Source organism: Macrotis lagotis, chromosome 3 (assembly GCF_037893015.1).
Source record: "Macrotis lagotis isolate mMagLag1 chromosome 3, bilby.v1.9.chrom.fasta, whole genome shotgun sequence".
Taxonomy (NCBI): Eukaryota; Metazoa; Chordata; class Mammalia; order Peramelemorphia; family Peramelidae; genus Macrotis; species Macrotis lagotis.
In genome coordinates, this window is record NC_133660.1 from 270,974,198 (window position 1) to 270,988,052 (window position 13,855).

General features: G+C 37.7%; 1 protein-coding gene across 12 annotated transcripts in view; it reads right to left on the bottom strand.

Annotated features, from left to right (window-relative positions):
• PHF21A (PHD finger protein 21A) overlaps positions 1-13,855 on the bottom strand; it is a 200,538-nt gene that overhangs the window by 156,400 nt on the left and 30,283 nt on the right. For all 12 annotated transcript variants that reach the window (XM_074230533.1, XM_074230538.1, XM_074230539.1 and 9 more), the window contains 2 exons: positions 13,459-13,501; positions 5,671-5,814 (listed from right to left, as the gene is read on the bottom strand). In XM_074230533.1, coding sequence (XP_074086634.1) covers positions 5,671-5,724 — 54 coding nt within the window. In that variant the 5' untranslated portion in view covers positions 5,725-5,814; positions 13,459-13,501. The remainder of the gene's footprint in view (positions 1-5,670; positions 5,815-13,458; positions 13,502-13,855) is intronic.

Here is a 13,855-nt window from a genome sequence, read left to right on the forward strand (position 1 = left end):
CTACTTTCTGGAATTAAGATCTTCAGTCCTTTGTCATTCTTAATGGTATCTCTTATGGCCAACACCCCTCCAGACTTCTTTCTTCATCTTCCTTGTCTAATACACTTTCCACTTTCAGTTATCTTCTTTAATTCCTACTAAATTTCCCCTCCCCAATTCAATCTATTTCAGGATGACTTCTTCATCCTTTCTGTCCTTGCATTTCTTGTTGTTCCTAGGAAAGTGTTCTCACTATTTCTTTTTTTTTTATTTTTTTAGGTTTTTTTTTTTTTCTCCCAAGGCAATGGGATTAAGTGGCTTGCCCAAGGCCACACAACTAGGTAATTAAGTGTCTGAGGACAGATTTGAACTCAGGCACTCCTGACTCCAGGGCTGGTGCTCTATCCACTGCACCACCTAGCTGCCCCCTCACTATTTCTTGTGCAAAGAGCTTCCCCTTTCCCTTCTCTGTGTGCAGAAGCCTCTCTCATCCTTCAATGCTCAGTTCAAAGACCACCACCTTCTCTTCATCACAGCATTCACTCTCTAATTCTCCCCAACCTCTACTGAAATAAATTTCCCCTTCCTGGGAAAGGAATCCTGTCAAAGAACTTTCTCTAAGCTTAAAGCATTCTCATACATTTCACTTTGTATTTAAATTTGTCTAAAACTACCTTCCAAAACCACAAAGCTCCTGAAAAGTAGGGCTCCTCTCTTAGTCATCTTGGTATCTGTCCTCAGTGTTTAGAATATGCTCTTTATAGAATCGTGTACACAATTTGCTCATATATGCTAAGTCTAACTGATATTTCAGCAAGACTATATTCTTTTCTACTATTTTGATTATTTTATCTTTTTGATATTTATTTTAAAAGATGAGTTTTAAATTCTCTCTCTTCCTCCAGTTCCTACCCCAACCATTGAGAAGGCAAGCAATATGCTTTTCTAGTATGCTGCACAAAAAAAAAGGGCAAGAAAAATTTTAAAAGTCAAACAAATATGTTTCAATCTGCTCTCAAGAATTCATCAGCATTCTCTAGAGATGGACATTTTTTGCCACAAGTCATTTGGAACTGTCATGGATCATGGTCTTGATTGGAGTAGCAAAGTCTTTCAGAGCTGATCATTACAAAAGGTACTGCTGTTGTTGTATCTAATGATCTGGTTCTGCTCACTTCACTTTGCATCATTTCACAGAAGCCTTCCCAGGTTTTTCTGGAACCTTCCTTCTTGTCATTTTTGAGTGATGCACCACAATCACACATCACAACTTGTTCAGTCATTCTCCATTGGTTGGATATCCCCTCGGTTTCCAATTCTTGGCCATCATAAAAAGAGCTACTATAAATATTTTTGTACATATGGATCCCTTTCACTTTTCTTTGATCTCTTTGAAATACAGGCCTCATAGTGGTATTACTGGGTCAAAGAGTATAATAATATACACAGTTTTATAGCCCTTTGTATATAGTTCCAAATTTTTTCCCCAAATGTTTGACCAATTCACAGCTCCTCCAACAGAGCATTACTGTCCCTATTTTTCCATGTCCTTTCCAGCATGTTCTTTTCCCTGTCATGTTAGCCAATCTGATAGATATGAGGCAGAATCTCACGTTTGTTTTGATTTGCATTTTTCTAAGAATTTGTGATTTAAAATTTTTATAAATTTGATTCAGTTTTCTATATATTTGAAAAATAAGGTCTTTATCAGAGAAACTTGCTGTAAAAGTTTACCCCCAGGTTCCTGCTTTCTATTTTGGCCAACTGATTTTGTTTGTACAAAACTTTTTAAAAATTTAGTATAATCAAAATTATACATTTTTACCTCTTGTGATTTGCTCTAGCTCATTTGGTCATAAAATCTTTCTTTATTCATACATCTGGGAGGTACATTTTTCCTTACTCCTCTGATTTGCTGATATCACCCTTTATAATTAAATCATGTAACAATTTTGATTTTTATCTTGATATATGGTATGAGAATTTAGTCTATGTCTAGTTTCTGCTAGACTACTTTCTAATTTTCCCAGTAATTTTTGTTGAATAGTGAATTCTTGTTCCTAAGATCTTTGGTTTAAAAAAAAATTAGATTTTTGTGGTCTTTCACATATACCTAATCTGTTCTACTGATTCAACAACTCTATTTCTAATATAGTACCAGGCTTATTTTAGTTTAGTTTAGATTTTTAAAATTTTATTTATTGAAGGTAATGGGGTTAAGTGAGTTGCCCAAGGTCACATAGCTAGGCAAGTATTACATGTTTGAAGCTGGATTTGAACTCAGGTGACCCAGACTCCAGGGTCGGTGCTCTATCTACTGCACTGCCTAGTTGCTCTATACCAGGTCATTTTAATGATTATTCACTATAGGAAAGTTTGAAAACTTGTTCTACTAGACCCCCTCCTTCTCTTTTTCTTTCATTCATTCCCTTGGTATTCTTAACATCTTGTTCTAACAAAAAGGATTTATACTATTATTTTTCTGGTTCTAAAATAATCCTTTAGTAGTAGACTGATGGTTTGGCACTGAATAAACAAATCAACTTAAGGAGAATTCTCATGTTTATCATATTGGCTTAGCCTATCCATGAACAATGAATATTTCTCCAATTGCTTAGATGTGTCTCTATTTTTGTGAAATGCTTATATAGATCCTAAACATTTTATACTGTCTACAATTATTTCTCTATCTCTTCCTCTAGAAATTTATTGAAAATACATAGAAATGTTGACGATTTATCTATAACCTACAACTTTTCTGAATTTAGTTGTTATGCCTAGGGTTTAGTTTGTTTTCTAGGATTATCTAATATATCATATCATCTGCAAAGAGTAACAGCTTTGTTTTCTCATTGCCTATTCTTATTCTTTCAAGTGTTTTTAACTTTCTTATTCAATACCTTTTCTCCATCTCAATAGCTGGATACATTTGGGAAGGTTTATGTATTATTGTACTTGTCCTCATTGCCTCCTGGAATAATTCATGGAAGCAATTAAGATAAAAAGGCAAAAGGACAAAATTAATCCTGGCCAGGTATGATGTCCTCATGTACAAACACTCACCACCCCAAACTCAGGTATCTAAATGATACTCTGTCTACAATCACATTCTGAATGTATCAAGTCATCTTTTAAAATATATACATAATATATATTATATATATATTATGTATATATTAGTTTTTGCAAGGCAATGGGGTTGAGTGGCTTGCCCAAGACCACACAGCTAGGTAATTATTAAGTGTCTGAGGCAGGATTTGAACTCAGGTACTCCTGACTCCAGAGCCAGTGCTCTATCCACTGCGCCATCTAGCCGCCCCTTAAAATATTTTTAATCAAAAAGTTCCACCTTAGCCCTGAGTTTGAACTGACATCTTCCTCAGTTGATAAAAACTGAGGTCTTCCTACATTTAAGCCAAAAATAATGATTTACTTTCAGATTATTGGTCTACAACACAGGGCCTGGCACATTCTGGTAGTGACCCCCAAATTAAGACCAAACCAAATGAAAGCCAGTTAGAGCTCTATCATTCCAGATTCCTCAAGTCCCTTCTAAAGCATGTAGAATAGACAAACACTGGGGACCTCTTCGTGCACAGCAGCAGCTCTCTGGCTATTGCTGAGTCTAAACACACCGCGGCAGCAGCAGCTATTTAGGTCAAAAGGGGGAGAACCACACTGACCCTTGCAGCCACAAAAGCGAACCAATTAAGAAGGCTGACAACATTGATCCCAACCAGATTTTACCTGGGATCTTGATTTTTGTGACAGTTCACTAGATCTCCATTATCTCTTATTCAAAAGGAGAAACTTTCAGGAGGAATTCAATCCAAGCAAAGCCCACTTGAGCTCCATTTCTACTAAGCCTACTTCTTGCAATGCTTTTTTTTGTTTTAAGCATTCCTTGAAGAGTCCCTTCTAAGTTCTTCCTCAGGCTGATTCTAGGTCGCCGACAAATCCGGAGATTGTGGGAAACACAAGGCAGAATTCACACGGCTGTGCTGACCATTTCAGAAGTTCAGGGCTGCTCCAAAAAGGAACAGCTCTCTATGAGAATCAAAAAAAACCACAACAAAGTTTGCTAGTGATTACCTTTCAACTAAGAAGATCTAGGCCAAGTTTCAGAGCCCTAAAGTACAACGTACGGTGGTCTAGGATTGTCGGAGACACTCCATCACAGAATGATGAAAGGATCCAATGTAGCTCATTTTGGAGCACAAGTACAAGATCCAGCTGATATATAATGTATTAAAATAATAATATTGATAAAAAAAAAACAGGACTATTCGTGATCTGTGGCTTTATCTTCTAAAGGCTAATTATTTGGAAGTTTAAGTAGACCTTTTGCCTTGATAGGTATTGTAAATAGATTTAAAAGGTTTACATAGCCTAGCTTCCTGGTAAAAAATGTAAAAACGTGTGCAATTCAAACTTACCTGTGAAATACAACCACATTTTTATTTACTAACCCTAATCAAGGCTTAGGGAACATAAATTGGAGTTCCTTGATGACTAAGATTATCGTGGGACTAGATTTAAACATTTTCCTAATTAACAAATTGCATGTAACCTTCTCCCACATAAACTATATATTTCAGATAGCCTGAAACAACTAGAAAAGTTCACCTTTAGACATTAGAGTCAGTCATCAAATCTTTCAATAACTGAGAAAAATCTTCAGCTCCCTATTTCTAGAAACAAAGCACTGGAGATGCTTGTGATCATAGAGTCCTAAGAGCTGGGAAAGAGGGGTAGCACAGTGGATAGAGCCCAGGCCCCGGAGTCAGGAGGAACTGAGTCCAAATCCAGCCTCAGACACTTAATAATAACCTAGCAGTGTGACCTTGGGCAATTGCCTTGCAAAAAGAAAACTGGGAAGAAAGAGTTGGGAAAGAGTCTGGACAGGTCAATTCCAACCCAGGGATCCCCTTGATAATATCTCTTTCAAATGGCTTTTCAGCTTGTTTAAACTAGTAGTGAAAGAAAACTCAGTCCCCTCATCTGACAAGTGTATGACATTTCTAGAATAGTTCTTTTAGGAAGTTCGTTCTTCCTTGTAATGAACCAAAGTCTTCTGTCTTCCTGCTAGTGTTGACTTTTGCCCCTGGACCCACAGGAAATGAGTCTGTCCCATCTGGTACATATCAACCTTCTAAAAATTGAGAAATAGTTGCCCTGTTCCACCATCCCAAGTCCCTTTGTTTCCAGGTTCAGCACTCCCAATTCTTGCTGGTTGTCCATCAGCATTTCTTCTCCCAAGACTCCAGGTTGGTTCTGACAGGGCCTGGAAACAGGATGTCTAGTAAAGCAGTTTAAGACTGGAGGAGCCTCTGTGGGCAGCTGATTCCTATTCCAGCCTGGACTGCTTTTTAAGTAGGTCTATTCCCATTCTCCTGGGAACAGCTCTTTTGTCAGATGCTGCTTAACTGTAGGCTCCTTAAGAATAAGGTTTCTGTTCTATTTATCTGTGTTTTGCTTCTACTAACTAGCCCACTATGTTACCTATCCTAGGTGATTAATGCCTATTTGTTTCAGATCACTGAATTTGCTTAGTGATATTAATAGTAGAATAACATATCTCATGATTAATATCTTAAAAACATACAACAGAAAGGGACTGTCTACTAAAATTGGATATTACCTGATAATGTTATTTGGGAGGAAAAAAAAACACCCAAGAATAGAACTTACCTGATGAACCTGAATTTCCACTTTAAGGGCCTCCTGTAGAGTCTGCAACTCCATCCTCTAACTTCTCCACTTTTTCTAATAGTTCTGCTAATTCTACAGTTTCTTCAGTCTTTGTTCAAAATGATAAATTTCTTCTCACTGCAGCTGTAAATCACAAAATTTTCCCATTAATAGAACCATATTCATAGTAATAATATGACCAAAAACACAAACTTGTCTGAAACATGATAAATCCTAGACTTAATATTAACTTTCCTACAAGTTTAGAATAAATTGAGCATAGATCAAATGGATTTCTATTAACTACTGAATTTATTCTGGTGAACACTATAATGTTCATCTACAGCAGTCTTTCTCCCTGAACCCGAACACTATATTAAGCAAACTTCAAAATAGTGACACAGGGGAAGGCCAACTCAGAGATGGAAAACTCTTACACATTTCTATTTATGGGGTCAGGGGGAAAACATCATACATTCAACGGTTTCACAGTAGTACATTATTTGGCAGAGAGATTTTCTAGAAAGAGAGGAGGGTCATAGTTGGATAAAAGAGAGACTCCACTAATAAAAGAGACAAAAGAACACTACTGGGCAAATATTTCTAAAGGCCAGAACTTTGGAAAAACTATACACACATGAAGTTGATAAAACCATTAAGATATTGATTGAAGATGTTTTAAAAAATCATGCAAAGATTGTTGAACAGGTGTGATAATCAACTTTTGAAAATCTTATCATTTTCCATTCTAAAAGAACTCAAACTACTTTTATGGTTGCTATTTTACTTGGTATTTTAATTAGGTATAAAGAAAAATCAAAAGTTATAGTTTAACTAAAAATTGAGGTTGCATTTTTGTGTTTTCTTTGAAAATAGGTTTAGAAACTTAACTAAAAATATTTTTGCAACATTTTCTGCTGACCCATGTTATAAACCAGAGCTGAGGAGGAAATGATAATTATACTATAGAAAGGGTATTAAATTTGGAGTAAAAAAAAAAACCCAACAGATTTTCATTCTGGCTTTACTACTTACTACTATATGTGTGTCACTTCTGGCAAAGTAACTTAGCCTCCTTCAATCTCAGCTTCCTCATCTGAACAATGTCATAATGGGACTAATTGATCTCAAAGGTCAGAAATACACATTAAAAGGGTCTTGACCCCTCCAAGTTCAGCTTCTTTGAAGCTGATAGCAGTAATTAGCACCAGACTAATTAGTGAACTAGCAAGCAGTTCAACTTATATGTCCTAAAAATAAACAGCAGCTTTAAAAATGTGGAGGGAAAGGTGAAGGAGACATCAGCAAATTTCATGTGGCCCAATGGCATTCCTTGGCAATGGATAAAGTCAGACTTAACATGGAGGTTCTGTCTTGTCAATGATGAGCCCGGCATCATGAAGCCTGTGGCTCATGTTGTTACTTTGGTCAGATGGCTGCCTGCTTCAAAGAGAAAACACACAGGAAGGGACGTTTATTTGGCAAAAGTTATAAATATCTACTGCTCATTTCTCTTGGAAATAAAATAAATGATTTTAAAAAGCAATATAAGAATACTACAAATTAAGAGGGAGTAGAAGGTTCATTTCAGACCCTTCTTCCTGAGAGAGACCCAAGTTCCCATCCATTCTCCCCCTCAGGGAGCACAGATCCAAAGCTAGAAGGAACCGTACAGGCCGTCTCATTCAACATTTTCTTCTGGTAAAAGAGGAACTGAGGTGCAGAGAAGGCAGGTGAATCACCCAAGTCCCCCCCCAGGGGCAGATGGCACGTATCTGAACCTGAGCTCTCTGACTCCAAATCCATTGCGCATTTTCCTGTACCATCCTCCTTCTCTGACTAGTGAATAAAATGAACACAAACATTCTTAACTGCCACAAGACCAAGACAGTAAGAGTGGAACCCTTTCAAAGTAATGTGTTTTAAGTTTAAAATAACTCATTTTATTTTGGTCTGCTTATTGTAAACAAAGAATGTATTCTTTACTAAATTCATTAAAGACAATTTATAAATGTAATTTTTTCCATAAGAAGCTTTGGTTGAACATTTTTTAATATTTTTAAACTAACAAATGTGGTGCTTTAAGGTGAAAGCTAGGATTTTTTCATTATGATCAATGGTTTTACCTTGTATTTCTAAATGAACAGAATCCCTTTTCCCACCACATGAGTGAGACTGGTGCAGAGGGTAAAGACTGGGGCTGGAAGGAGGGTCAGTGATACTTCTGCAAAGACTGCAAAGGGGGGGGCGGTCCAAGACAGAACTTTGGGCTGCTACACTCACAGTAAGTATGGGAACATGTGGAGCCAGGAGGAACAGGAAATAGCCTGCTCATGAAAACCCAGAGAATCAAAGAGAAGAGACTGGTCAGCAACATCAACTGCTGCAGAGACGCAAGAAAGAGGCCCCTAGAACGGCAATGGGGAGACTCTGGGGAGCCTGGAAGAGAGCAGCTTCAGCCAAATGATGAGATCCAGAGGCCACAGTGGGGCCAGCTAAGACAAGAGTGAAGGGAGAACCAGGCCAGGGCAGAATCTGAAGAGGGGTGTCAGGGTCTCAGAATACCTGGGCTCCCTCTTTACTGGTGTGTCACAGGAAATGTTTGTAGATCTGGAAGTGGGTAAGTTTGTTGTTAGGCTTCTACACTTACTTGGGCACCTCCTCCCTTTGAGTGGGGAAGTTCTCAACTATTCCACGCTTCTTCATTGGGTAGAGTCCATGTCATTCTCCTTACTTAAATCCTCCAGAAAGGATCTCCCCAGTCTACTCAAGGCCTTCTGCCAGGCCTCTTTATATTTGTGGGTACCAGTGCAGCAGTCAGACTATCCATCTGTAATTTCATCTTTTCACAATATGATTGGTCTGCCTCCTTTTCCAGTCACAATCTATGGCCAGTTACCCTTATATTCCATGATAAAAATCACCACTAACATCCTTCAAGTCTATTATACTTGTGTCACCATGAATCTTTCCATTGCCTTTTGGGTCACCTGCAATTTGAAGACTGCCTTCACAGTTACACATCACTTGGAAAATGTGAACACTTAAAAAAAGACATGTTTTTGTGTCTGAGTGCCTCTTGGAATTAATGAAAGTGATGCCTAATTTTCCATAGGCAAACTAGCCTCCTTTCTTCTTCTTGATTCAGTTCTAGATTAAGTTCACTGCTTATTGGCAGAACCAATTCAAGGTATAGTTTTGCTGAAGGTTAAATTAATGGCTGTCTGGATAATATGACTTTTCATCCATGTGTTTTTCCCTGTGTGGATTGTCAGTCCAAGCTCTCAAATGGTCATGAACTGAGACACTGCATTTACTCCAGTGAACACAAGATTAAATATAAGCCAGAACATCACAATCCTTAGGAAATTCTCCTCTGATTTGAATTTGAAATTCTCTGTGAAAGTGGCCTCCAAGTTTTATGCCTAATCTGATGGTGGTAATGAGAAACCCAAAGAACAAATCTATGGTTTCCTCTATCAAGGAATCCTACATTATCAAAGGAGACAAAACTTTAGTGGAGGGTAGTTTTTTTTCAAAATCAAAACACACAAGAAGATCTTGGAGTCTATATTTCTCAAACCATGTTACTGAAAAGATGTGATCTATTGTAGAAAATGGTTTATCTACACCTTCCTCATATTTTCATCAAGGATACCTCTGCTACAAGCACAGATCATTCTCAAAGATTTTATAGAAATGGAAAACAGACATATGAATCATATGAATTACTAATGCCTTCCTTTACTTTTGTGATCCATTTTTTCCTCAGTCATTTGATATTTTCCCCTCATTGAAGAATTTCAAAAATCAGTCTTGCTACTTTCAAAATTATGTTGCCTCAAGTCCAATTTCTTGTGTCTATGTATCCTTGATCTATAGTCTAGCTGTTCTTCTCAAATCTATTTTCCTAAATGACATTTCTCTCTTTTCATATAATACCTGGGGTATTAAGGAGGTATAAGTTCAAATATGGTAGTTCTACTATCATTAGTGGCTAGGATAGATTATCATAGAAACACCGTTAAGTTAATCCCATTTTCTATCTATATCACAATAGATTCATGGGTTCACAGGTTGATTTCAGGAAGGGTACATTAATGTGGAAGGGAAAAATTACATCTTTATTTCAAAACAACTTCTTTTCTTTGTAATTCTATATAATGTTTGTTGCAAAAAAACTTTAACTAAGGGACAGGGCAGAGTCAAGATGGCAGCATGAGGTCAGGAATTCCCAGAAACTGGTCCCCCCCAAAACTCCAAAAGCCATAAAATTATGACTCTAGTCAAAATTTAGAGGGGCAAAACCCACAGAAAGACTAAGTGATGCAATTTCCCAGTCCAAGACAACTTAGAAGATCTGCAGGAAAGGTCTGTTCCACCAGGACCGGGGGTTGGAAAGAGACACAGTGCAGCTGGACAAAGTAAACCAGTCCAGCCTTCCAGGAACAGCCTGCAGGATGCATGGATCCCTGGGGGGCCTGGCTCCATGGCAGAGGGGGTGGTTTTCAGACCTCTTGGCCCAGGGATCACAGGGGATGACTTGAAGGAGCAGTGAGAGAATTCTGCCTCACCAGTATGAGCATGGAGCCCTGGCTGGAGTCAGCCTCGGAATTAGCTGTATGGTGGGAACCTGCGAAGCCATCCAGCACTTGCAGACCTCCTAGCCCACAGATAGTAAAGGAGTGGGGAGAGACTGCAGAGGTCTCTGCTCTCCTTGGGAAAGGACTCGCTTTTAACCCACATTCAGACTCTGGTCACAGTCTGGGCCCTCATACAACCATAGAGGAGCTCCAGGGCAGAGGGGATGGCCTTGTGGTCATCAGGCCGGGAGAGCAGTCAGAGCCTCTAATAAGGCCTTGGAGGAATTAAGGAGCCTGTGGGGTGTCCCCAAGACCCCCAAAAGCCTTGGAAGTGTGGTAAATCAGTCGTAGGCTGAAGAAATGAGCAAACAACAGAAAAAAAAGATGGTCCCATGGAGATCAAAACACACACTCAGAAGATGACAAAGTCAAAGCTTCTGTATCCAAAGCCTCCAAGAGAAATAGAAAATGGGCTCAGGCTATAGATGGGCTCAAAAGACTTTGAAAAACAAGTAAGGGAGAGGGGAGTCAGATACAACACACTTCTGAGCAGGAGAGAGAGAGAGAGAGAGAGAGAGAGAGAGAGAGAGAGAGAGAGAGAGAGAGAGAGAGAGAATGAGAATGAATGGGAGTGAGGAGGAATAGAATGGGGGGAAATATAGCTAGGAAAAGCAACTGTGGGAAAAGATACTGAAGCAATTTCTCTGATGGACTTATAAAGAAGGCAACTCATTCCAGAGACAGACCCGATGAAATCTGAACACAGACTGAAGTCCACTTTTTTCTTCTCTCATTTCATTTCTCTGGCGGTTTCTCTATCCTTTTTGGGGGAGGGGGGTTTATGCTTACTTTCACAAGATTATTGTAATAATATAAAATAAATAAACCATAAAAAGAAAAACTTTATCTGAGGAGGAGACCAAACAGTGAAATGGGTAAGTTACACAATAAGGTTAAAGAAATCCTACACATGCTGTCCTCCCTCATCTTTTGGGATGATCTGGCTTAGTTGTGGCTCAGGCTATTGGTTATTATTACTATGAAAGACTTAAGTAATCCTTACTGTACAATTGCCTTAAAAATAACATAAAAAGAGTGAATAATGATGATAACTGACATTTTTATGACACTTTAAAGTTTACAAAGTATTTTACACATATTAACTTATTTGAGTACTCCAAGTATGAGTATCCTTATTTTATAGGTTAAATGACTTGTTCATAGTCAATACTGCTACTTAAATGTCAAAGGTGGGAAATGAATCTGGGTCCAAATTAACTTTAAGGTCAGCACTCATTTTCCTATATTATCTTTTCATATAATTTCTATATTTATCATTTAGCAATTTTATAATACTTCAAATATTCTTATATATAGTTCTAGAGTATATCAAAAATCCAATGAAAATCACAGAATGTCCATTCCTGGTTTGAAGGCTAGTTATGGTAGAAATCATACTTTAGTTTTAGAGTTATAATATAGTTATAAATGAGAGAGAGAATGGTTAAAAACCACAATTCAGTTGGTTAAAGCTGTATTACCAAAAGAATGATTCAAATCACCCAGTTTTATTTACCCTGAAGTCCTCAGGACTTCAGCAATAAAAGCTTTCCCTCCAGTCACTGTTCCTTCTCCCCAAGGATCACCATGATACCTAAACTTTCCCCTCTCCCCCACCCTAAGCTCCCATCAGTCATGTCCTCCCTTCATTGTTAGAGAATCCAACTCAGTCCTTATCTTAGCTGTGAATACCAATTTCTCAACAGTGACGGCAATGACAGTAGCCTCCTCACCCAACTTCCCCGGGATCCTGTGAGAGAAGCCTTCATTTCTTTTCTGTGGCCTCCTGCTTGGAGCTCAGTGTCCTAATCAAAGTCACAGCCACCAAGCCTAGTAGCAAGCCAGAGCTCCAGGACATGGAGACACCCTCCACTCCAGAAGGGCATGGAAGATGAGATGGACATGCATGTCATGGAATGAAAAGAACTGGGAAGGTGTAATATTACAACAGGAAGTTTGGGGGTGATCTACTCTGAAGTAAAAGGCGGTTCCATGACCACTAGCTGTACCCCAAAGCTGGGTACCTTACTAAGCAAATGTCATAATCACAAGGGTAAAGGGACATTATTTTCCCCCTGGCACAATCCCTCACTTGTACTAAAGTACTCACTGGTACTAAAGAAAATTCAAAATTAAAGGAAGGTTTCCTGAGATAAAGGTGACTAGGGATAGAATCCAGTGGCAATATGTTTCCTTTTCATTTTCAAAGCACCATACCTGGGACACTAAAAACTCTACAAATCTCAGAGAAGATCTCCACTAAGTTTCCTGACTGTACTATTGGTTACAGAAGACCAGGATTTTGGGGGGTGCAGGTGGGGTGTCAAAATGTATTCTCCAAAAAGAGATAATATTCACTTGATGCCATTAACCTATTCTATACAAATTATAAGGTCTTACATTTGACATTCAAAAAACCTAACTGCATGATAAATTTAAAGGGTTTTTTTAATTTATAGTAGATTTAAAATTTTCTTTTTTTACTAAATGATCTGTTGATCTGAATTACTTGGGTCTTTTACACTAGAGGTACCAAATGTGGCTGCCCTGGAATTCCCTAATGCATCCCAAACCTGATTAAAATGTGGGAAATATTTAACAAATAAAAATACAATGTAACTTTTTTACTAAAATTTTACTTTTTTACTTTGACTTTCTCTTCTTTTTTCCCCCTCACACATTCCCTTCATTAAAAACAATACAAGCTGAAGCATTCAGAAATTCAATACTATATACAGGGTCAATGAAACACAAAGTTAAGAATGTAAATGCTTAAGAGGCAGAAATTTCTAAGTCCAACAGTTACATTAACCTAGCCATTTTGCACATAAATTAAAACCCTTACATTTATCAGCATATTAAGTAATACAAAAACGCAATGGAGACCTTCACTTTTGAATTTTCTGACTTTTCAATTCTCAAGCTTAACCATTACATTAAGAACATTTTTGGCAGAGAAGACCTTTACATTTTAACAGGTTATCAAATATAGGAGTATGCCAGGCTTGCAGTATTATTGGAAATACAAATGTATCTGAGATAGCCATGTAAAATCTTAGACAAGAATGCACTTTCACTCAGTTCAAACAGCAAAGCTTTATTTCTGAAAGGTCTTTACCAAAATACAAAAATTAACAATACTTACCAAGTTTCAGAAAAGCTAGCTCTCCTTCAGCTCTCTGGTCCCCCTGTCACAGAAGGAAAAGAAAAAATTAGGTTACAGCACAGATACATGATAGGAAAGCAAAAGTTTGATGCATAATGAGGAGCATCATATTTTGTGAAAAAAAAGCATGCAATAAAACTTCCAAGATAAGAGGAAATGGAATTAAAGTAGATACAATAAGAAAAAAAAACCCAAGGACACTTTAAAACTTCTTTTTTTTTAATTTATTAAAGAAAAGACAAGTAAATTGCTGAGGGGTTTCTTTTTCCCAGAAATTACTAAGAAGTGGACTATACCTTGTGCTCCTTTATTTAGACAAGATAAATTAAAAAAATACTAGGTAATCCAACCTCATCTCCAACTAATGAATTTGTTT